This window comes from Babylonia areolata, chromosome 24 (genome assembly GCF_041734735.1).
Source record: "Babylonia areolata isolate BAREFJ2019XMU chromosome 24, ASM4173473v1, whole genome shotgun sequence".
Classification (NCBI taxonomy): domain Eukaryota; kingdom Metazoa; phylum Mollusca; class Gastropoda; order Neogastropoda; family Buccinidae; genus Babylonia; species Babylonia areolata.
In genome coordinates this window covers 3,359,961-3,384,471 of record NC_134899.1, presented here as the reverse complement: position 1 = coordinate 3,384,471, position 24,511 = coordinate 3,359,961, and the positions used below count along the sequence as shown (strand labels likewise).

At 41.5% G+C, this 24,511-nt stretch overlaps 1 protein-coding gene across 4 annotated transcripts in view; it reads left to right on the top strand.

The window, feature by feature from the left end:
* Positions 1 to 24,511, top strand: part of LOC143298902 (uncharacterized) — a 60,968-nt gene that overhangs the window by 14,382 nt on the left and 22,075 nt on the right. For all 4 annotated transcript variants that reach the window (XR_013057443.1, XR_013057442.1, XM_076611927.1 and 1 more), the window contains exons 5-17: positions 525 to 1,110; positions 2,980 to 3,042; positions 4,717 to 4,739; positions 7,196 to 7,282; positions 8,619 to 8,741; positions 10,520 to 10,636; positions 12,898 to 12,972; positions 13,442 to 13,560; positions 14,211 to 14,315; positions 17,605 to 17,694; positions 20,027 to 20,143; positions 21,939 to 22,038; positions 23,729 to 23,851. Coding sequence is in view for 2 of the 4 variants with exons in the window: in XM_076611927.1 (XP_076468042.1) it covers positions 525 to 1,110; positions 2,980 to 3,042; positions 4,717 to 4,739; positions 7,196 to 7,282; positions 8,619 to 8,741; positions 10,520 to 10,636; positions 12,898 to 12,972; positions 13,442 to 13,560; positions 14,211 to 14,315; positions 17,605 to 17,694; positions 20,027 to 20,143; positions 21,939 to 22,038; positions 23,729 to 23,851 (1,728 nt within the window). In the remaining 2 variants the exon portion in view is untranslated. The remainder of the gene's footprint in view (positions 1 to 524; positions 1,111 to 2,979; positions 3,043 to 4,716; positions 4,740 to 7,195; positions 7,283 to 8,618; positions 8,742 to 10,519; positions 10,637 to 12,897; positions 12,973 to 13,441; positions 13,561 to 14,210; positions 14,316 to 17,604; positions 17,695 to 20,026; positions 20,144 to 21,938; positions 22,039 to 23,728; positions 23,852 to 24,511) is intronic.

Below are 24,511 nucleotides of genomic sequence, written 5' to 3'. Positions count from 1 at the left end.
ACAGTAAAACACTGGAAACATCCCTTTTACAACTCTTCATAATTCAATCTTTACTGTAGATCAGACTTCTGCACTAGATCTCTATGATGATCAGCAGACTCCTTACTTCACATGCTACTTGATGCTTTATTCTATGCCATATTTTCACGCGTTCTTGAAGCGTTCTTCAATACAGCTTTTAGGCATGCTCTCTTGACATGTAAGTCCTAGCTTATCCACAGATAAGCATTGATCCTCTCACTTGCCAGTGACATCTCAGTACTCCAGTTCCACTAAACTACGTCACTTTGTGATTAACGTCACACATAACAAATCTTTTACGTAATCTAAAACATGTAGGAAGAGCAAATCTTGTGTTTAAAAGAAATTATGTACGATTCAAATCTATCTATAATAAGAATGCCAACTCAGTCTGTTTGTAACATTCAACAATGCACGAAAATTGAAGTAAGAATACCAGAAAAGGAAATTAGCTGTTTTCTTTTCAGTGTGTAATTATTTATCTTTGTTCCGTTTTGTTTTAGGTGTGCAGGAAGTCAAGAACTTGGCGAGCACCATGGCCAGCGACACAAAGCACATGCATTCTCTTCTGGAGACACTGATTCAAGAAATCAGAAAACTAAGTTCTGCAAAGTCTGCAGATTGCAAAGAGAGAGCCAGCAGTGAAGTCAGCCAGTCTCCATGTGATCATGTAGTTGTCAATTGTGTGCATCCAGACCCATCTGACAAAGAGAGTCAATACACAATGGCGGTAAAAAAAGATGATGATACAAACCAGTTGTCCATCCTGCTTCAAACAAAAATGGTTCAGCCAGATGTACAAGCTATCGAAAGGTTTGAGCAGTCTCAGCATTTGGACCAGAAATACTCAAGAAATTATGGACCTGAGCACTTAAATGATAAGCCATTGGATCAATTTGCATATGGTACCATTCGGCATTGGAGACCAGGAGCGCTGTCAGAGCCAGAGAGCAGAGGATCTGGCAGGGAAAGCGGATATGGATCAGCAAACTCAGCTGCAGCGTGCACTAAGCAAGCCAAAGAAATGTCAAAATCAAACATTCCTGAAGAAGGTGTGCACCATCAACCATTTGATACCCCAACAAACAGGTTTGGACTTTCACTGTTTTATCTTATGTTGTTTTTTTTAGCCCCACCATGAAAGTTTGGGGACTTTCATTTTCATTCTGTCTTTCTTTATTTGCTCGTGTCTCTGTTGTTGATGTTTTGGGTGTTGTTGTTTTGTTTTTTCGTTATTCGATTTCCTTTCTGTATTTTCTTTATTTCCCCTTTCCTTTCTTTATCACTTAGATTCTTATATGTGAGTTAGAAGAGGAATGTTTAATGTAAATGTGTAATATTCATGTCAAGTTAGCTCCACTGCAACCATTGAGCCTAGCTTTAAGGAAATCTGCATCATTAACTGTTATGATATCAGAGTGACATTATAGAATTTCTTCATTATCACGTTCAGTTTTCATCACACATGCACATATAGCTGTTGCTGGTTAACAGACAGCCTGCATGGCAGTTTGTAATTAAGTCCCAAATCTTTATTGATAACTGCTTTTAACGTTGAACCTGCGTTTGGTCTGCTTTATGATAAAAATGTATTCAATTTCAAGAAATAAAACACCATCAGGCTTACTATGAAGATTTACTGTACACTTCAGAACAGTCTGCTACAAAACAACCTTGAGCCTTGCTTCTTTCCATTATTATAAAATTGGAAGGACTGTCTATAAACAACTCCTTGCCTTCCTCCCTTAAAATTGGAGATTCAGATGTAGACTTTGTATCTTCAGTGAAAAATCTGGGCGTGACGTTTGATTCAAACCTCACAATGAAGAAACACGTAAACAGTCTCTGCAAGGCTGCATACTTTAAAATTCGAAAGATCATTTCCATCCGACATATCCTTACTACTCAAGCAACACAAATTCTGGTGTGCTGTCTTGTCTTGTCTAGACTAGATTACTGCAACTCACTCCTCACTGGTTGTCCTATATACTTGATACAAAAACTCCAGAGAGTTCAAAACGCAGGAGCAAGATTAATCTTTAGAACCAAAAAGACTGACAATATCATTCATCTTCTGCATTCTCTCCACTGGTTACCAGTTTCTGCCTGCACTCAGTACAAAGTTGCAATTCTCACCTTCAACTCCATTTTGGGTGCTGCTCCTCAGTATCTGAGAGAATTGATTCAAACCTACACACCCGGTCAACAACTCAGATCATCTTCCGATTCAAGGCGGCTACTTGCTCCCCATGTTAAAGCCCAATCCTTCGGTGATTCTTCCTTTTCTTATTCAGCTCCACATGTCTGGAACAGTTTACCTCACGATCTTCGCCACTCTCAATCATTTCAATCTTTCAAAACTGGTCTGAAAACACATCTTTTTGAAAACGCCTATCCATACCTTTTCAGTTATAAGCCATGCAAACTCTCTCTCTCTTTCGGTGTGTGTGTGTTTGTGTGTGTGTGTAATTATGTAATACATGTAGTCTCTGAATCTGTTTTATATTATTGTGTGCTAAATCATTATTTTTCTTCTTCTTTCTTTTGTGAGTTATTGCGTGCGCGCGTGTGTGTGTGTGTGTGTGTGATGTTTATTGTAAAGCGTTGTCAGCTCTTTTTATGGGGGGAAAGCGCTCAACAAATGTCCTTTATTATTATTATTATTATTATTGTTATTATGATTATTATTAAGGAACACGAAGACTTGTTCAGTGTGTGTGTCCTTGCGTGTGTGTGTGTGTTAGTTACTTCAGTGAAAGTGATGAAGTTACTACAGTGGTTGATGCGTACAATTTAATGACTGACATTAAAGACCATGGTTGGTAGTTGTTTTTTTCCAGTGGTATTTTCATGTGCTCAAACTTCACTTGAAAGGCAATTTCTCTCAAAGAAAAAAAAAGAAGAGAGAGATAGATCAGCAGGAGAAATGGAACACCAACATTTCTTTTGTTTTCACAGGACACATGCCTCCAGCAGTAGGGCTCGAGATGCCCGCCCAAAGGAAACTACACACAGTGACAGGCAAGTACTTTGCAGGAGAAAACCACCAGCATGCCTGTTCATCCTTCACAATGGCAGATGAAACAGATGGGCACTATAGCAGCACAGTCCAAGCACTGGTCTTGTAGTCAGAGGGTGCAGGGTTCAAGTCTTGGCAGCACCGGTGCCTGCTGGGCTGAGGGTGGAGATCAGTGTTTCTGATCTCCCAAGCCAGACTGTAACCCCTTTGTATCTGTATTCCTTTTTATCACAACAGATTTCTCTGTGTGAAATTCGGGCTGCTCTCCCCAGGGAGAGCGCGTCGCTACACTACAGCGCCATCCTTTTTTTTTTTTACTTTTTCCTGCATGCAGGTTTTATTTGTTTTTCCTGTCGAAGTGGATTTTTCTACAGAATTTTGCCAGGAACAACTCTTTTGTTGCCGTGGGTTCTTTTACGTGCACTAAGTGCATGCTGCACACAGGACCTCGGTTTATCGTCTCATCCGAATGACTAGCGTCCAGACCACCACTCATGGTCTAATGGAGGGGGAGAAAATATCGGCGGCTGAGCCGTGATTCGAACCAGCGCCCTCAGAGTTTCTCGCTTCCTAGGCGGACGCGTTACCTCTAGGCCATCACTCCACTGTATGTATGCATATGTACAAAAATAAGTACATATGTCAAAGATCATTCCTTTTTTCTTTTCTTTTTTCTTTTTCTTTTTTCAACATTTTGAAAATAGAAACGTATCCAGCTTGCACATACCTGAAAATGGAATGTAAGATCATTCTTTTTTTCTTTTCTTTTTTTTAACATTTTGAAAATAGAAACGTACCCAGCTTGCACATACTGGAAAATGGAATGTAGCAGCCTAACTGGTGGGAAAATATGTAAAAACATATTTGGGGAGAAGTAAAAGGAAAACTGATTCATGTTTTTTATTGTATGTCTCAGGGGATAATGCATGTGCTTTTTGATATGTCACCTTTTTATCAGCGAGTTTATCAACAGTTTCTCTTTCAGGTATGACAAAATATTCCTGTATCTTGTACCTGCTTCTGCAATTGATTCTAGAATTACATTTGCACAGTTGCCTTTTGTGGATATTGATCTGTCCCATCTGCTCCATTGAAATTTACAAAATAATTCAGTCCAATGTTCCTACTTTTTCCTTCACTCTGTGAAGAGTCACTGGGGCACTGCACAAAAGAACTGTTCACCAGATTCCTCCAGGTCTGTCAGCTGTGTGCCAAAGCCCAGATACCTGCAAATGATATAGTGTGCATGTGCATAACAAAGTATTCAAGATATTTTGCCATTGATTATTGATCAGTGCATTTCTATAAAGAATTCTGTCAGATAAAAGTCCTCCAGAAAAAGAAAAAAGAAAAAACAACAACAAAGTCTGAAGTTAAAAGTGGGTCATTTGTTCACAGATCTGAATCCCAGACTCATTCTGTGTTCATCATGAAATGAAATCATTCTATGTTCATGAGAACATTGATAGAAGATGATATGGATCGTGATGATAGTGTTTAGCATTTTGCAATTTTTTCGTGAAGCATTTTGAAACACCCATCACAGTCTGTTACTCTGTCCAAAATGTTTGCAGAATTTGCATCATCAAAATTGGTTGTTTGTTTTCCATCCTTTGAATCTTGAGATGTGTTTTCATGATGTTGTTTTCATCATGCAACTTTTGTGTTTTTTGCAGAAGGGGCAGTCACAGAAATCCTGGTGAGAGCTTAGTTTTAGTTGAATGTGTGTGTGTGTGTGTGTGTGTGTGTGTGTGTGTGTGTGTGTGTGTGTGTGTGTGTGTGTGCATGTGTGTGGTGAAAGCTTAGTGTGTGTGTGCGTGTGTGTGTGTGTGTGTGTTTCTTTATCTGCTGCAGTTTCAGTAATTTGTTCAACAGAAAGTTTAGCTATCTTTTTGTTGTTGTTGCTCATTTCCAGTGCTACACCTGTACCACATGTTGTAAAAGTACTATAATTAGAGGCAAGTTCAACTGGTGCTTTGGCACATGCATGGCCTCTAAAACTGGAAAAATCTGAAGTCTAAAAATAAAGCAGGGTGCAGTTCTCCACTGGGCAGTCTCCTCATCATAACTACCTAGAGACACACCCAGAAGGAGAAAGCAACAGAACAAAACAAAAAAAGCACTGTTCGGGAATTTGCACGCTTTGATTGTTGGGGATGTTCACTGTGTGGCAAGTTGTGGACCGTATGCAGCCTGTATGATTGTAATCATGTTTTGATTCGTTTTTTGTTGTTGTTTTTTTCTATTCCATTTTATGAAATATATCTGCTTTATGAAGTGACCCTTCATATGTGTATTTGCGCCAGCACAGGTTTTTATTATCCTGGCAGTGATTATAATTGTGGAGATCTTATATCTAGCAAACATGTATTGTTCTAATGCCAGAGTTTAAAGGCAAGAATTTTTTTGTAACCGTTTGCTGAGCGTCATATGAATGGTTTTTATTTTTTAATTTCAAGATGCTAACTGATATTGCAGAGGTTTAATGCTCAGTACAGTAGAACATTCATTTTTTTTTTATTGTTGTTTGATGTTAATGATTTTTTGTTTTGTTTTGCTTTTGCTTTTTTTTTTTTTTTTTTATTGTTATTGGTTTTGTTGTTTTTTGTTTGTTTGGGTTTTTTGTTTGTTTGTTTGGGTTTTTTGTTTGTTTTTTGTCATAGTACCATACCATTCTTCTTTCATTCCATTTTTTCCCCCCTATCTTTATCTCTTTATCTCTCACTACCTCTGTACCTCCCTCTCTCTGTTTCTCTCTTTCTGTTTCTCTCTCTCTCGCTCTCTCTCTCTCTCTCTCTCTCTCTCTCTGTATGTCTGCCTGTAGTGAATGTATATAAATACCTAGATATATATCTTTCAACTAAATTGAATTTCACGGTTGCTTGTAAAGATCTTGCAAGTAGAGCCAAGCACACATTACTCTGTATTATGCAAAAACTGTCAAGTGTAGAAAATCAGTCTTTAGACCTATTTATGAAACTGTTTGACTCCCAAGTACAGCCCATTGTTCAGTATGGAGCAGAGATTTGGGGTCTTTCTAATGCTGCTACTTGCTGTGAGAATGTCCATCTATTTGCACTAAAAAAAATTTCTTGGAGTCACAATGAAAACACCAAATGATTTAATCTATGGTGAGACAAATAGGTATCCAATCTATTCCGCAGTAAAATGTTTTAGTTATTGGTTAAAAATAACACAAATGGAAAATTGAAGGCTACCGAAAAAGCTCATTGTATGTTATATGATCTAGACTCTAGGGGTAAGGTAAACTGGGTGTCAAAGGTTAGGGTTAGATTAAATGAACTGGTGGTTTTTTATGTTTGGTTACAGCAGGGGGTAGGCAACATAAATGGATTTATTCGCATGTTTTGTACAAGATTAATTGATTGTAGATGGCAAGAATGGTCATATCATGTTCAAGAAAGCAGTCGTTTCAGGTTTTATAAGCAGTTCAGTTATATGCATTCTATTCCAATTTATTTATCAATGAAAATGGATAGGCATTTAAAATACATCACGACAAGGTTCAGATCAGGGATTTCTGACATCTTACTGCATTGTCTTCGTTATCGTAAGTTCAGTGTCTGTGATCTTATTTGTCCATTATGTAGATGTGCTGAAGAAACTGAACTTCACCTTGTGTTATGCTGCCCTGCTTTGGAAGACCTTAGATCTTAGTTAATTCCACAAAAATATTACACACGCCCATCTTCATTTGGACTTGTTTTGCTGATGTCATCGACAAATGAAACCATTAAAAAAACAGTTTGCTGTTTACTTGTGTAAAGCGTTTAAAAAACGCAATGCATTATAAAGTTAATTATTAATTTTTGTGTATTTTCAGCTTGCAGTTGAACATTTACTGATGTGTATTGTTGGTAGTATGCCTCTGTTGTTGTGTTCACTGTATCCCCTTCATGAGGGGCCATGGCCTTATTGAATAATTCACCCGTATCCTTATCTCTCTCTCTGTTTTTCTTTCTGTACAGAACACACTCACACACATGCTTGTACGTGCATGCACACACACACACACACACACACATTGATATATTTCTGATGATTGATTGATTGATACTCTGAAACAATGCATGTCTTTTTTTCTTTTGTTTTCTTTCTTTTACATGTAACCATGTTTCATCTGCCCATTTTCAGGAATACGGAGCATGAACATCCGTGTTCATGGCGGTGACACAGAGTCTCGTCGTCTCCAGGAAGCTGTGGACCAAGCCCGCGCTCCAGGTACACTTTCACTTTCAGTTTCAGTCTCTCAAGGAGGTGCCACTGTGTTTGGACAAATCCATACATGCTGTACCATATCTGCCAGGCAGATGCTTGACCATCAACAGAACCCAAGGTTATTAATCAGGCCTTGAGTATATGTGTATAATATTTGTGTACCTGTTTGAGTGAATTTTTTCGACAGTTTTGCCAGAGGACAATGTTCTCTTTGCCTTGGGTTCTTTTTTAGTGTGAAGTAGGTAAAAAAAAAAAAAAGATGTAGGTAAAAAAAGAAATCTACTAGTCCCTTCCAAATTTCTGCTTGTTCTCTTTAAGAGACAGTTGATAAAAAATAACCACCAGTAGTGCAATGACAAGTCAGAGAGCATAATTTACTGCACAAGACGAAGGAAGTAATAGGACACACCCAAACCAACAGACAGGGCCTGGGATCGACAAAGATGGAATGGTGGTCCAAGGCAAGTGGGACAGCAAAACGAGACATGATCATACAGGTGATCAAGAAGGAAGAGGATGATAAAAGAGGCCAGAAGGCAGTCCAGCAAGGCCTGCAGGGGCAGTGGACAACATGGGAAAATGCACTCCAAAGGAGCCTCAGCTGGAGCGACATGTGGAACATGGCCCCTCTGAGGGTCAGTTTCATCCTAAGATCTGTCTATGACCTCCTTCCCTCAAATATAAACTTGGTGAAATGTGGGAAAGCAGAGGACCCTGCATGCCCACTCTGCCATGGCAAACAAACAGTGGAACATGTCCTCAGCTCATGCAAAGCGGCGTTGAGCCAGGGACGGTACACATGGAGGCACAACCAAGTGCTAAAAGAAATTGCATACGTGGTGAGCACTGTTCAAGGAGTACCACCAGAAGTTCCAGTAGAGTTCCTGTCTGTAGATGGCAATAAAGTCTGGCCAGGAACAGCTGTAACATCCAAAGCTTGGAAACTGGGGCTGCTTGAAGGTGCCAAAGATTGGGAATGCGCAGTCGACCTACCATTGGGGGAAGAAACACCTGAAAATCATCAGCAAGAGCGGCATGAGACCACCCTTGTGTCATGAAAGAGAAATACCCTTGCACCTTGCCCGTTTTCACTGCAGCACACTGTGGCTGTTCTGTGTAGTATTGTTTAGTGTACTGCTCTATGTATTGTTTAGTATATACTATATTACTTAGTGTATCTTGCTGTATTGAAATTGTGCGCAGAGTGTGTGATGGAACCATTGGTAATGAAGAGGTTTCATTATAACCTTTCAGTGCAACGGTGAGAGAAAAAACTGGACGATTGATAAACATTTTTATTGTTGGTTGGTTGGGTGATTTTTTTTTTTTTTTTTTCCAGTACTGAATCCTCCTCCCAAGGCAAAATCCTATGACACAGTTCTGTGCTTGGACACGTCGGAAAGCATGCTTCAGGGAAACGCCAGGCAGCAGATGATCGACACTGCCATGGCATTCATTAACGGTAATAACATGACGCAGCACCAGTTAGCTAAGAAAGCTTCATGTGGTTCGAATGGCTGAATTGGTCATTGGAGTGCTGGCTTTAAAGGGTGAGTTGAAAATGGGTTTGAAGTGCAATTACACTCTTTTCTGGGAGGCGGGAGGTTCATGTCTTATTGTAGTTATAGCATTACATAACTATATTTTTCATTGTGAATTGTGGTTTGTTTATAGTTAATTATAGCATTACATAACTATATTTTTCATTGTGAATTGTGGTTTGTTTATAGTTGATTATAGCATTATATAACTGTATTTTTCATTGTGAATTGTGGTTTGTTTATAGTTGATTATAGCATTACATAACTATATTTTTCATTGTGAATTGTGGTTTGTTTATAGTTAATTATAGCATTACATAACTATATTTTTCATTGTGAATTGTGGTTTGTTTATAGTTAATTATAGCATTACATAACTATATTTTTCATTGTGAATTGTGGTTTGTGTATAGTTAATTATAGCATTATATAACTATATTTTTCATTGTGAATTGTGGTTTGTGTATAGTTAATTATAGCATTACATAACTATATTTTTCATTGTGAATTGTGGTTTGTTTATAGTTAATTATAGCATTACATAACTATATTTTTCATTGTGAATTGTGGTTTGTTTACAGTTAATTATAGCATTACATAACTATATTTTTCATTGTGAATTGTGGTTTGTTTACAGTTAATTGTAGCATTACATAACTATATTTTTCATTGTGAATTGTGGTTTGTTTATAGTTAATTATAGCATTACATAACTATATTTTTCATTGTGAATTGTGGTTTGTGTATAGTTAATTATAGCATTACATAACTATATTTTTCATTGTGAATTGTGGTTTGTTTATAGTTAATTATAGCATTACATAACTATATTTTTCATTGTGAATTGTGGTTTGTTTATAGTTAATTATAGCATTACATAACTATATTTTTCATTGTGAATTGTGGTTTGTTTATAGTTAATTATAGCATTACATAACTATATTTTTCATTGTGAATTGTGACATACAGTGTTCAGGTGTATATTGTGCGACATTGCGGTGTTCAGGTGTATATTGTGTGATATACGGTGTTCATGTGTGTATTGTGTGACATTGCGGTATTCAGGTGTATATTGTGTGACATCTAGGTGTTCAGGTGTGTATTATACTACGATGTTCAGGTATGTATTGTGTTGTGTTCAGGTGTGTATTGTGTGACATTGCAGTGTTCAGGTGTATATTGTGTGACATACGGTCTTGAGGTGTATATTGTGTGACATTGCAGTGTTCAGGTGTATATTGTGTGACTTTGCGATGTTCAGGTGTATATTGTGTGACATACGGTGTTCAGGTGTATATTGTGTGACATTGCGATGTTCAGGTGTATATTGTGTGACATACGGTGTTCAGGTGTATATTGTGTGACATTGCGATGTTCAGGTGTATATTGTGTGACATACGGTGTTCAGGTGTATATTATGTGATATTGCAGTGTTCAGGTGTATATTGTGTGACATACGGTGTTCAGGTGTATATTGTGTGACATTGTGATGTTCAGGTGTATATTGTGTGACATTGCGGTATTCAGGTATATATTTTGTGACATTGCGGTATTCAGGTGTGTAATGTGTGACATCAAGGTGTTCAGGTGAGTATTGTGCTACATTGCAATGTTCAGGTGTGTATTGTGTTGTGTTCAGGTGTGTATTGTGTGACATTGCGGTGTTCAGGTGTGTATTGTGTGACATTGCGGTGTTCAGGTGTGGAAGACATGGCCAGTGAGGTGGAGGAGAACATCGGACTGGTCACGTTTGGAGGGCGTGCACGCATCGCACTGCCCCTCACCATTGACTTCTCCCTTGCCAGGGACACCGTTGGTGAGTCCCCAGTTTTCTGTGTCACTTTCAGTTGCTTAGGGAAGTGTCACTGCATGAGGACAAATCCATATACTCTACACCACATCTGCTAGGCGTATGTCTGACCAGGAGCCTAACCAAATACGCTTAGTCAGTCCTAGAGTGCTTGCATGTATATAGTTGTGTACCTGTGCGAGTGGATTTCTTCTACATAATTTTGCCAGAGGACAATATTTTTTTCTTCTTTTTTTTTTGCTGCCCCATCATCTGCACCGTTTCAGTGGCATTACTCCCACGCCGCTCATTTAGATTCCCCCATACACAGCCACACCCGGGTTCGTCCGTCGCAGTTTCAGCGTCGGCAGTCCACAGGGAACCATCGATGTTAGGTCGCCAGGAAGCCACACACCAGAGGAGGCCCTGCACTGCTGCTGAGTCACTTCGGTGGTGTTCAGTGGTGCCTGTTCTGTTTTAATGTACTTAGGACACCACCTGCTAAGTCCCCTACTAACGACAATAATGGCTTCCCTCCCAGAGTGGAGACGAGGACAATACTTTTGTTGCCATGGGTTCAGTGTGCCAAGTGCATGATGCTCATAAGACCTCAGTTTATTGTCTCATCCAAATCAGTGTGCCAAGTGCATGATGCTCATACGACCTCAGTTTATTGTCTCATCCAAATCAGTGTGCCAAGTGCATGATGCTCATACGACCTCAGTTTATCGTCTCATCCAAATGACTAGATGCTCAGTTCAAACTTTGGAGAAGGGGTGAGAATGGAATTGGAACCCAAACCCTCAGGCACTCTGTGTACTAGCAAATGAGCACCTTAACCACTCTGCCACCCTCCTCAAGTTCAGAGTGTTGACTGGCCCCTGTGATGTGCACTACATGTGATGAATGTTTCAGTGTCAGTTCCAAGGTGTCACAGTGTGCAGGTCTCAGTTCAGTCCTGTCTTCCATTTACTTTGCTGTATGCTGAGGAAGTTTCCAGAAGAATGGAAAAAAATCATTACTTTGTGATCTTTGTTCAGTGAAGTCTCCCTGACTACTGAAGATAACAGGGAAAATGTATTGATAATCATGCTGCATTTCTTTTGTAAACACCGTCAGAAAAGAGAATGTTTTATATAATGGAAGTTGCACACCACCACCACCACCACCACCACACACAGAGGCATTGAGAAGAGTATGAGTTTGAATCCCATGCACACACACACACATACATACACATAAACATGTGTGTATGTGTTTGTGTGCGAGTGAGTTTGTGTGTGACGAAATATAGAGAGATATCTTGTTTCTTAAAGTTTGTTGCAGCTCATATATGTGGTTCAAAAAAACAAAATGTGTGCATTTATGTTGTCATTATTGTGTTATATGTAATTCTTAGCGATGTGTTACTGGACACAAAAATTTCCCCCTTGAGGAATGGATAAAGTCAGATTGTATTGTGTTGACCTTGCCAAGGTCAGGCATCTGCTGTCTTTTTTTTTTTTTTATGGCAGATATGGTGCAGCGTATATAAATCCGTCTGCACACTTTGTCACCTCCTTGAAACTAAAACTGTACTGGATTGGATTGGATTGTATACGGAAACTTTTGCATTGTATTGTATTATATCAAATTATATACTGAAACTGTATTGTTTTGTATTGTATTGTATCATATTGTATTGTATTGAATCATTCTGACAAAAAGTTCAGTTCAGCGCAAAGAACCACAAAACCCTGCACTTAATTACTCATCATTGCAAGATTATATGCACATTAAACATTGTATTGTATTACCTTTTTTTTTGTCACAACAGATTTCTCAGTGTGTAGTTTGGGCTGCTCTCCCCAGGGAGAGCACGTCACCACGCTGAGAGCACCACCCATCTTTTTTGTATTTTTTTCTGTCTGCAGTTTTATTTGTTTTCCTATCGAAGTGCATGTTTTTGACAGAGTTTTGCCAGGGACAATCCTTTTGTTGCCATGGGTTCTTTTGTGTGCACTTAGTGCATGCCGCACATGGGACCTTGGTTTATTGTCTCATCCGAATGGCTAGCATCCAGACCACCACTCAAGGTCTAATGGAGGGGGAGAAAATACTGGCGACTTTGCGCTCTGATTCTCTGTCTTCCTCGGTGGACGCATTACCACTCGGCCAACACACCACATTAAACATGATGAAATGTCTGTTTTCTTAGGCTTTTTGTTCCTAGTACTATTGTTACTATTGTTCTAAATGCATTTCTCCAAAACTGCATGCCTCAATGTACAGTTGTTATTTGTGTACAGACAGACTTGAGTTTGGTGGCAGCTCTCCTTTCTTTGAGGCCACTGTGGTGTGCCTGTCTGCTTTTCACGGGAAAGGTAAAACTGGTATTGGTGGTAGTGGTGGGTGTGTGTGTGTGTGTGTGTGTGTGTGTGTGTGTGTCTTTTGCCTGTATGTTTTTATCTGTATCTTTTGTTTGTATGTGTGTGTTTGTCTTTAGCATGTGTGTGTGTGTGTGTGTGTGTTTTGCATATGTGTGTCTTTAGCATGTGCATGTGTATCTTGTGCGTGTTTGTGTGTGTGTGTGTGTGTGTGTGTGTGTGTGTGTGTGTGTGTGTTGTGCGTGCATGTGTGTGTATATGTTCATTTGTGTGTATGAATGTGAATATGACTGTGTGTGTCTGCCTGTGTGTGTGTGGTGCACACAAACAATATAGTATTTTGGTCATGTTACGTATCACCCTGTCATGTGAACATTGCTTGAAACAACTAACTAACACAAAGAAGTTTCTGATAAATGCTTACATTTGTTCCACAATTGTGGCAGAGTACTGCAATCACTTGCAGGTGGCACTGTGTCCATATCTGGTGAGTACGACATCCATCCTCGCATCATCTTCATCACTGATGGCCACATCACTGAGAGCAACGATGATCTCTCAGACAGAGTTAATGATGCCACCAATGTATGTCAGTTGCCTACGTGTTTGTTTTTTGTTTTGTTTTTTGTTTTTGTTTTTATTCCTTTTCTCTCTTTTTTTTCAAACTTGAATCAATCTTCTCTTCTCTTTTTTCTTTTCTTACATCAGTTTTTGCTTCTTCTGCTTCTATTTCTTTTTTTCTACTTATGTTCCTGCTTCTACTTCTGCTGCTTCTGCTTCTTCCATCTTGGTCAGTTTCTCAACATAAGTTGTTTCAAGACTATTTTCAGGTAAATGTGCTGTATACTATAATTCTATACTACGATGAGACATTTTCTTCTCAACATGTGTTCTTTATGTTGCAGTGTAAGACTCTTTAAAATGTCCACCCCATCTGCTGGTCCTTACCAGAAAATGGCAATAATTAGGATGGTGTTTGCTTGCAAATGGTTTCAAACGTAATGATTTTGACTTAATCAAAGGTTACTAAACTAAACTTTGTCAAAGGTTAATAGATCAAATAAACAGTAGTATTTCTTTGTTCTTTTTGTTAGTTTGGTTTTCATTTCTCGAAAAAAAGATTTCACCATCATCGAGGATGCTTAACTTGCATGCACAATGCTTGAAGATAGATTTACTTTTCTTTTTATTTTCTCATTTAGTTTGTGTTTGATAACTTGCTGTTTTCACTGCAGACGAAAGCAAGTTTTTCTCGTTTGATGATGGACCTGAACCCAAAGAAAGACCCCAGCTTGCCACACCCAATCGTCTTTGTGCCGGTGGGGTCACGGGCTGACCAGGTGAGGTCAAACCGTCATTTTATGAGCACAGCAGTCACATAGGTTGTCTTGCTTTTTTTTAGCAGAGTTTTTATATCAAAGGTTAACTCATTCGTACCATGATTACGTCCCATGTGGACCAAGTACAAATATTCTATTCTGATTTCTTTGTTTATTCTTGCTTGGTACTGTTGGCATTTTAAATTGAGCTGTTTATGGATTCCAGAAGAATGAAAACAAAGCTTTGTTTGACAGATAACAATTATCCATCGATTTTCACCTCTTTGGCGAACAACCCAATTTTGCAGTGGTCTTACATAGTGCTGGTCCAGGGGAGTTGTAGCAGACATGTAGCTGTTGGGTAGAATGAGTTCAAGGTTCCGCACTCCTTTACAGCCATGCAGGCTGTGAATTCATTTCCACTGTGACTAGGGACTGGGGCTTGGCATAGGAATGCAGGGCTCTCCTGATGCCGTTTTAACCCTCCCAGCCAGAGTCAGCTACCCATTCACACCTGGGCAGAGTAAGGAAAATTGGAGTAAAGAACACAATACTGTGGAGTGGTTAAAATATTGGACTTTCAGTCTGAGGGTCTTGGGTTCGAATCTTGGTAACGGTGCATGGTGGGTAAATGGTGGAGATTTTTGCGATCTCCCAGGTCAACATATGTGCAGACCTGCTAGTGCCAGAACCCCCTTCATGTGTATACGCACTCAGAAGATGAAATATGCAAGTTAAAGATCGTGGAATCCATGTCACCATTCAGTGAGTTATGGAAACAAGAACATGCCCAGCATGCATTGACTTCTCCTATGTTTTTGATGCGATACAACCACATACATGGCATTCAAACTTCTTCGCATGTACTCAACTGCAGGCTCATCATATGGATTCTGGATTTTCTGTTAAAACACACTTAGTCAGTCGGATTCCAAAATGTTATTTCCACTTCCTTATCTGTGTCAATTGGTTGCCCCCAAGGTACTGTTCTGTCCCCTGTCTTCTTCACCTTCTATTCAAATGACTGCAAAGGCACTGACTCTCCTTGTCAAAAGCTCTGATGAAGACCTTTCAAATTCAGACACAGCCTATTTTCTGGAGGTTCAGAAGTTCACAGCTTGGTGTGAGATAAACCACCTTGACCTGAATGTGTCAAAAACAGAAGAAAATTAATGATAACTGGTTTTAGAAAAAAACCCCAGTATGATCACAAATCTTTTTATCAATGGTGTGAAAGTTGAGCATATCACTGATTATAAATATCTTGGAGCACCCAAAGACAATAAATTGAATTTCATTTCATAATAGATTTTAGTGACATGAAGTATCAGGCAAGAATGTACTGTCTTAGAAAACTTAAAATGTTTTACTGTGAACACTGCACTTTTTCACCACTGTCTTATTGAACCTGTTCTGATATTTTCTTTCATTTGTTGGTATTGTGGATTGAGTGTTGAATGCAAGGTGTCCGGATATGCCAGAAAATTCATTTTCATTGGGCTCTTCTTAGTTGGTTACCAGAACGTTTGTTTGGGTTTAAAGATGGCATGACATTTCTTGTTTGCAGTTAAAAGAAGAGGAACACTAATTGTGGACAGAACATTTAAAATGACACTAACTGCACCATCGACATATTTACTGCACTTGAATATTTTAAAGAGAGACTGAATGAAACTAGACTGAACAATTTTTAAAGATTGAATCAAGGGCATCTCCAGGGCAGAGCTCACTCAGTTTCAGCAGGTAGTCTGCGCAGATCTGGAGAAAATGGCAACATGTTGCCATGTGCCTGAGCTGATGGCAACATCTCCTTATACTTGAACTTAAAGAGAAATTCTTAAAATCAAAATACATCAAAATAACATTGATTTTAGCAGTGTTATTTCCTCACATGGAGTAATCAGTTCATCACACTTGAAAAAAAAAGCTGAATGTCTTGTGGCACTGAAGGGGTTAAATGCATGTTTTTATCTTTATATTGTGAGCATGAGCAAATAAGACCACGTGTTGATTTCTCTTTGAAGATAATGAAGTTGATTTGACTTGATCTGTTGGCGGAAGGAAGAGGAAGGGTAGGCACAAGAAGGGGAGTGGACAGCTGTGACAAGAAAAGGTGTCCGCTGACAATGTGTGTGTGTTTCTGTGACTGATTGGCGTCATTTTTTTGAGGAGCAGCCTCTGTGCCGAACGCTTTTTGATACGTAGCTAGGTATTTCTTTTTATAGTGAGGAGCAGCCACTGTGCCGAACGCTCTTTGATACTTAGCTAGGTATTTCTTCTTATAGTGAGGAGCAGCCACTGTGCCGAACGATCTTTGATACTTAGCTAGGTATTTCTTCTTATAGTGAGGAGCAGCCACTGTGCCGAACGCTCTTTGATACTTAGCTAGGTATTTCTTCTTATAGTGAGGAGCAGCCACTGTGCCGAACGCTCTTTGATACTTAGCTAGGTATTTCTTCTTATAGTGAGGAGCAGCCACTGTGCCGAACGATCTTTGATACGTAGCTAGGTATTTCTTCTTATAGTGAGGAGCAGCCACTGTGCCGAACGATCTTTGATACGTAGCTAGGTATTTCTTCTTATAGTGAGGAGCAGCCACTGTGCCGAACGATCTTTGATACGTAGCTAGGTATTTCTTCTTATAGTGAGGAGCAGCCACTGTGCCGAACGATCTTTGATACTTAGCTAGGTATTTCTTCTTATAGTGACTTCACCGTCACATTTGTTTGTTTTTTTTCTTTTATTCTTCTTTCTTTCTGTTACACCACCAACATCAACTTGCCCATGACTCTGTTGTGGTTGATGCATGCTGGGTATTTTTGTGTCTCTGTAATCCCTCCAAACACTGACATGGATTACAGGATCTTTAACATGCGTATTTGATCTTCTGCATGCATATACACATGAAGGGGGTTCAGGCACTAGCAGGTCTGCACATATGTTGACCTGGGAGATCGGAAAAATCTCCACTCTTGACCCGCCAGGCGCCATGACAGAGATTCAAACCTGGGACCCTCAGATTGAAAGTCCGACACTTTTAATCACTTGACTGTTGTGTTATGCAAAATGTGTGCATGGATTAGTGTGATTTCTGTGTGTGTACATGTGTGTGCATGTGTTTTATTAGCGGAGAGGTAATGTTTTTGTCGGGTTTGGTTTGCTAGGGCTCTGTTGTTCATGTTTTTGTTATGTTTGTTGTGAGCCAAACTTCGCTGTCATGCAGGTAATCTGTATAACTCACAGACTTCACCACACTTAATTTTGTTTATTTTACTGAGGTAGTAAAACTATTCTGATTGTTTTGTTGAAGCGCTTTCTGAAGTCGATGTCTGAACTGAACAGTGGCCAGCTTGTCCAACCGGGAGACATTCATTCCCTCTGCAGGTACTTCAGGATTCAGGTGGGCTGTCTGCAGTCTTCAAGTCTGAATGTGTGTGTGGTGTGTGTGTGTGTGTGTGTGTGTGTGTGTGTGTGTGTGTGTAAACACAAGGGAGGTAATATACTCAAGGGAGGATACCAGTTACAGCTACTTTTGATTTCTTCACTTGGGCGGAGTGTATTTTGCACAGGACAGAAGCCAGACCTCTGCCGGAAGTGGGTCATGGTGTAGTGTGTTAGATTAGGTGTAATATCAAGGAAAAGAAATGTTTTAACAAGAGATATACATTAAAAATGTAGATACGGATAAACAGCACAGAGTCGATCAGCCAGTGTGACCTGTGTGACAGAGACTGTCATTCACACACTGGCCTGTTCAGCAACAAACAGCGCTGTACCAGGAGGGTAGACCAGGATTTATCCATGGTCAGTGCTGTACCAGGAGGGTAGACCAGGATTTATCCATGGTCAGTGCTGTACCAGGAGGGTAGACCAGGATTTATCCATGGTCAGCGCTGTACCAGGAGGGTAGACCAGGATTTATCCATGGTCAGTGCTGTACCAGGAGGGTAGACCAGGATTTATCCATGGTCAGCACTGTTTGACGGAGGCCTGTGGATGGATAAATATCTTTTTGAAAACTCCAGACATCTGAGAGCAAGGCTTTTTGCCTTGCATGCATGTGTGTGTATGTGTGTGTGTGTGTGTGTAAGTGTTGCTCTGTAAATAAATGTACGTTGCATTTCTCTGTTCATTACTGATTTAGCAGTGCATGATTTCTCAAGGCTTCTCTGATCTTCCTCACCTTGTGCAGCTTGTGTCAGTGGTTTGCTTCTGGATTTTTCTTTTGAAATTCTGTGACCAGAGAGTTTCAGAAAATTCAGTGCAATAGAGCAGCACAAGTCTTTCAGCATGCTAAAATCTCAACCCAAATATTATACAGATCTGATTTTAGATTCAATTTGCTCATGTTGTCTGTTCCAACTTGGCCATCTAGATAGATGAAACATTGAAAGATTGTTATTGTTTGGGTTTTTTTTTTCATCCCTCTTCTCTACATGAGTACATTCTTGTCTTTTTCTTTTTTTTCTCATCTTCTATAGTAAAAGTGTCTCACTAGTCTTAAGCAATTGAAATGGTAATATGTCTATGCTGTGTGGCCTCCTGGTGACCTGACATCAATGGTTCCATGTGTGCTGCCAATGGTGGGACTGTGACACATGAACTCAGGTGTATGGGGGAACGAACGAACGAACGAACAAACAAACAAAATTTTATTTCATGAGGGCAAGGGAATAAGCACAATTGCTTTTTTACTCCTGGCCCTTGGGGTGGGGGTGGGTGGGGGGGGGGGTAAGATAAGTGCATGCATAAAGGCAAATACTTCACACACAAAAAAGAAAACAAACAATCTGAGGGACTTGGAATGAGAGGTGTAGGAGTGATGCCACTGAAATGGTGAAGATGATGGTGCAGCAAAAAATAAAATTCTTGAGAACTGTGTCCGTGCATGATAGGCTGTACCTTGTTCTAGTTGTGGTGTGTGTGTGTGTGTGTGTGTGTGTGTGTGTGTGTGTGTGTGTTTACTGAGCTTAAAACGTGACAACTGGTTATAATGAATGTGCAATATGTAGGAAGAATATGCAGGATGAATGTACAATGAATATGTCTAATGCTAACGCCCATATTCTAAATATATTTCTGTTTAATAATTACGATGTAATAATTAATTGCAATGTTTGCAAAAGCGAATATGTGAAATGCTTTTATTTGAGAACATATGTTTATTACTCTTGGGGTGGGTGGTGGTGGGTGGGTGGGGGTGGGGGTGGCGTGGGGGGGTGCGGTGCGGGTGTGTGCTGATTATCTGATTGTGGTTTTCCGCAATTCATCTTTATTCTTATCTTATCTGTCTATTATAACCAATGTGCAGTATAGTAGGCTATTTATAATTATATTCAAATAATGTTTCTTAATTCTTTCTGTTTTTACATTAAGAATACTAGTTATTACCTGCAGTGTGTGGATGTATCTATGAAACGATGTATGTGATATTATTTTACATTTGTATCTTCGTAATATTTGTAGGGGCTGTTGTTGGCTTTTACAGTTATGGTCCCCATGTTGTTTACTTGTTTATGTTGTGATAATGCACCTGGCCAAATTTCTCCAGTTGGAGATAATAAAGTTATTCTTATCTTATCTTCTTATAAAGTAAAGAAAAGAAAAAGAAATGGCTGTATGTGAATGCTTTTTTGTGAAAAAAATAAATAAATAAAATAAAAGAGTAAATGTGAATGAAGGGCATGTTGAGCAGTCAGTATTATTAACCCATGACCGTTGACCTGTGACAGGAAACGATTGGGAAGGTAATCGTATGTATGCACACCACGGACGACCAAAACCGGTCCAGAGAGAACATCAAGGCTCTGGTCAAGGCGTTTGCACCAAGTACCAACGAACAGGACATGGTAAATTGCTTCTTTCCTCCCTTATCATAAGTAAACGGTCCTCTTCCCAGTTCCGGCAAGGGTGTTTTTGAATAACAAATTTCCTGTAACGTTTATCAGTCTGTTGTCCCTTTCCCTGTGATGTCAAAATAGAACAGGCTTGTTTGCATAACCGACCATAGCAGCAAAAAAATTGTTTAGCACTAAGAATTTTCCGGAGCCTGGGCTTATTCTGTAGATCTGAGAAAACTCTTATCACTGAGCAAACTTAATGCTGCCAGTATCTTTTGTGCAACTCTGCTCTCTTCCCGATGTCAGCATCAAAAGCTGACGCAGGACTTTGGCTTCTGTTCTGGTTGGAAAGACTAGAAGCAGAAACACTGCTGAAAAGTGGATTTTTCTTCAAAACTTTGAAAGGAGAACCCTTTTATTGCTGTGGGTTCTTTAAAGTGTGCTGAGCACATGCTGCACACATGACCTCAGTTTGTCATCTTATCCCAGTGACTAGCATTGTCTGGACCACCCCTCAGTGTCTGGACCACCCCTCAGTGTCTGGACCACCCACCCCTCAGTGTCTGGACCACCCCTCAGTGTCTGGACCACCCCTCAGTGTCTGGACCACCCCTCAGTGTCTGGACCACCCACCCCTCAGTGTCTGGACCACCCCTCAGTGTCTGGACCACCCCTCAGTGTCTGGACCACCCACCCCTCAGTGTCTGGACCACCCACCCCTCAGTGTCTGGACCACCCACCCCTCAGTGTCTGGACCACCCCTCAGTGTCTGGACCACCCCTCAGTGTCTGGACCACCCCTCAGTGTCTGAACCACCCCTCAGTGTCTGGACCACCCACCCCTCAGTGTCTGGACCACCCCTCAGTGTCTGGACCACCCCTCAGTGTCTGGACCACCCCTCAGTGTCTGGACCACCCACCCTCAGTGTCTGGACCACCCCTCAGTGTCTGGACCACCCCTCAGTGTCTGGACCACCCACCCCTCGGTGTCTGGACCACCCACCCCTCAGTGTCTGGACCACCCCTCAGTGTCTGGGCCACCCCTCAGTGTCTGGACCACCCCCTCAGTGTCTGGGCCACCCCTCAGTGTCTGGACCACCCCTCAGTGTCTGGACCACCCACCCCTCAGTGTCTGGACCACCCACACCTCAGTGTCTGGACCACCCCTCAGTGTCTGGGCCACCCCTCAGTGTCTGGACCACCCACCCCTCAGTGTCTGGACCACCCCTCAGTGTCTGGGCCACCCCTCAGTGTCTGGACCACCCCTCAGTGTCTGGACCACCCACCCCTTAGTGTCTGGACCACCCACCCCTCAGTGTCTGGACCACCACCCCTCAGTGTCTGGACCACCACCCCTCAGTGTCTGGACCACCACCCCTCAGTGTCTGGACCACCCCTCAGTGTCTGGACCACCCTCCCCTCAGTGTCTGGACCACCCACCCCTCAGTGTCTGGACCACCCACCCCTCAGTGTCTGGACCACCACCCCTCAGTGTCTGGACCACCCCTCAGTGTCCAGTAGAGGGGGGAGAAAATTCTGGCAAGTGTGGGATTCGATCCAGTGCCCTCAGACATAAGTGTTACCACCAGACCACCCTCCACACTCTGCGTACATCCAAAAATAAAATTGATTAAAAAAAGAGCATAGTCTTTTGGTGGTCCTTTGGTGTAATTGGTAACATGCCCAGTTCTGAGCTGGTAGATCTGAGTTAGGGTCTCAGCTTTTTAACTTTTTTTATTGCCTTTTTTGTCCAGTGATTATATGTTACATACTGTTTGATACATTGTGTCTGCCTTTGTGCACAGGACGAGGTAACGTCTGCAGTGTTCAAAGAACTCGACAGCCCTTCCAAGCTGAAACATCATACTGATCGAATGGGCTTTGATGACGTGTTTGAAGATGCAGGTTTGTTTTGAAATTAGCCTTAGCTCCCTTTGTTTCTGGCTCTTTGTTAAACAACAAAGTAAGGCTCCGTGTGTTGCCTTTGTTATGTATACATGACAAAACAAAACTTCATGTGTTTCATTTGTTTGCTACTTTGTTATAGCATGCATGACAAAACAGCTCCTGCTTGCAGTTTTGCTTTTCATGGTGCAAACCAACCAGTGTCTAATGTGTTATGGTGATGATGTTCAAGAGAAAAAGAATACCGATGCTGATCTTAATTCCGTTCGTGTTTGCAGCTGCTGTTCAGGCTGTCTGTGTCTCTGCAGCCTTTTCTTGTTTTTTGTTTGAGATGCTGAGGTTGTCGGCAAACAGCGTTTTGTTGAGGGCCTCTGGGTCTGCATTGGCATCTTGGGGGCCATGGCAGAATGAGGAAGACGTGTTCACCTGTGGTCAGTGTTCGATCCTCTGCTTCATCCTGGTGTTGCGTCCTTGGGGAAGGGTACTGTGCTCCAGTTTTGCTCACTCCACCCACGTGTGAATGGATACCTGACTTGGTTAGGGATGGATTGAAATGGTGGACGGGGAGGACTGCTTGCTATGCTGTGTGCCCTGGACACAGTGTATATGAATTCACTGCCTTCCTGTGCTGTGTGCCCTGGGTACAGTGGATATGAATTCACTGCCTTCCTGTGCTGTGTGCCCTGGGTACAGTGGATATGAATTCACTGCCTTCCTGTGCTGTGCCCTGGACACAGTGGATATGAATTCACTGCCTTCCTGTGCCCAGCCCTAGGCACAGTGGATATGAATTCACTGCCTTCCTGTGCTGTGCCCTGGGTACAGTGGATATGAATTCACTGCCTTCCTGTGCTGTGCCCTGGGTACAGTGGATATGAATTCACTGCCTTCCTGTGCTGTGCCCTGGGTACAGTGGATATGAATTCACTGCCTTCCTGTGCTGTGTGCCCTAGGTACAGTGGATATGAATTCACAGCCTTCCTGTGCTGTATGCCCTGGGTACAGTGGATATGAATTCACTGCCTTCCTGTGCTGTGCGGGTACAGTGGATATGAATTCACTGCCTTCCTGTGCTGTGCCCTGGACACAGTGGATATGAATTCACTGCCTTCCTGTGCTGTGCCCTGGACACAGTGGATATGAATTCACTGCCTACCTGTGCTGTGTGCCCTGGGTACAGTGGATATGAATTCACTGCCTTCCTGTGCTGAGCCCTGGGTACAGTGGATATGAATTCACTGCCTTCCTGTGCTGAGCCCTGGACACAGTGGATATGAATTCACTGCCTTCCTGTGCTGTGCCCTGGGTACAGTGGATATGAATTCACTGCCTTCCTGTGCTGAGCCCTGGGTACAGTGGATATGAATTCACTGCCTTCCTGTGCTGAGCCCTGGACACAGTGGATATGAATTCACTGCCTTCCTGTGCTGAGCCCTGGACACAGTGGATATGAAATCACTGCCCCAATGGCAGGAAAAGACGATGGGGCCTTTAACCTTAACTGTTAACCTTTTATGTCTGTGAACCATTTACGCAGATCCAGGTTATGACATAATTCAACACACCTGGAGGAACCTGGGGAACAGTTCTTTACACCTGGCACCCTGCTGGGTTCACAGATTTGACAGAGAGGAGAAGAACGGCTGTAAAAGGCTTTGGGAAGTGTAGCCTTTGAATTTTTCTTTTTCAGATGGCGTGGCATCCTATGAGCGACTGCCGCTGGGTACACGTGTGATGCGGGGCCCAGACTGGAAGTGGGGGGACCAGGACAATGGCGGGCCAGGCACCGTCATTCAGCATGAACAAAAGAAACGTCAGTGTTCTTAGTGCTTGTTGTGCTCATCAGCTGTGTAAGAAGGAAGGTGGCAGAATGGTTAACTCTCTCCATACGAACGGCGAAAGAGACGACGTTAACAGCGTTTCACCCCAATTACCGCCATCAAAATATTGCAAGCGGAAGGCTCTTATACTGAAGACGTGAATGTTGACAAAGAATACTACAATTCTGACGACGGAAGCTAAAGGTTGGGTCATTCAGACACCCACTGGACATCCGAGGGGTCTGTGTAGAGGAGAAGAGAGGACTGGCCGTACTGAGTGAGTTAAGACTGTAGAGGAGAAGAGAGGACAGGCCGTACTGAGTGAGTTAAGACTGTAGAGGAGAAGAGAGGACAGGCCGTACTGAGTGAGTTAAGACACTGTCTGCCAAAACAGAAAGCCTGTGGGGGTCTGGCACGCTTTCTCCCAAGTTGGACTGGAAAGTCAAACTGAGCGTATAGTCATCTGGATGAGATGATAAACCTAGGTCCGGTGTGCAGCATGCGCTTGGTGCACTGAAAAAGAACCCATGGCAATGAGAGTGTTGTCCTCTGGCAAAATTCTGTTGAAGAAATCCACTCTGATAGGTACACAAATGTATATGCATGCACTCAAGGCCTGACTAAGTGCTTTGGGTTATGCGGTTGGTCAGATG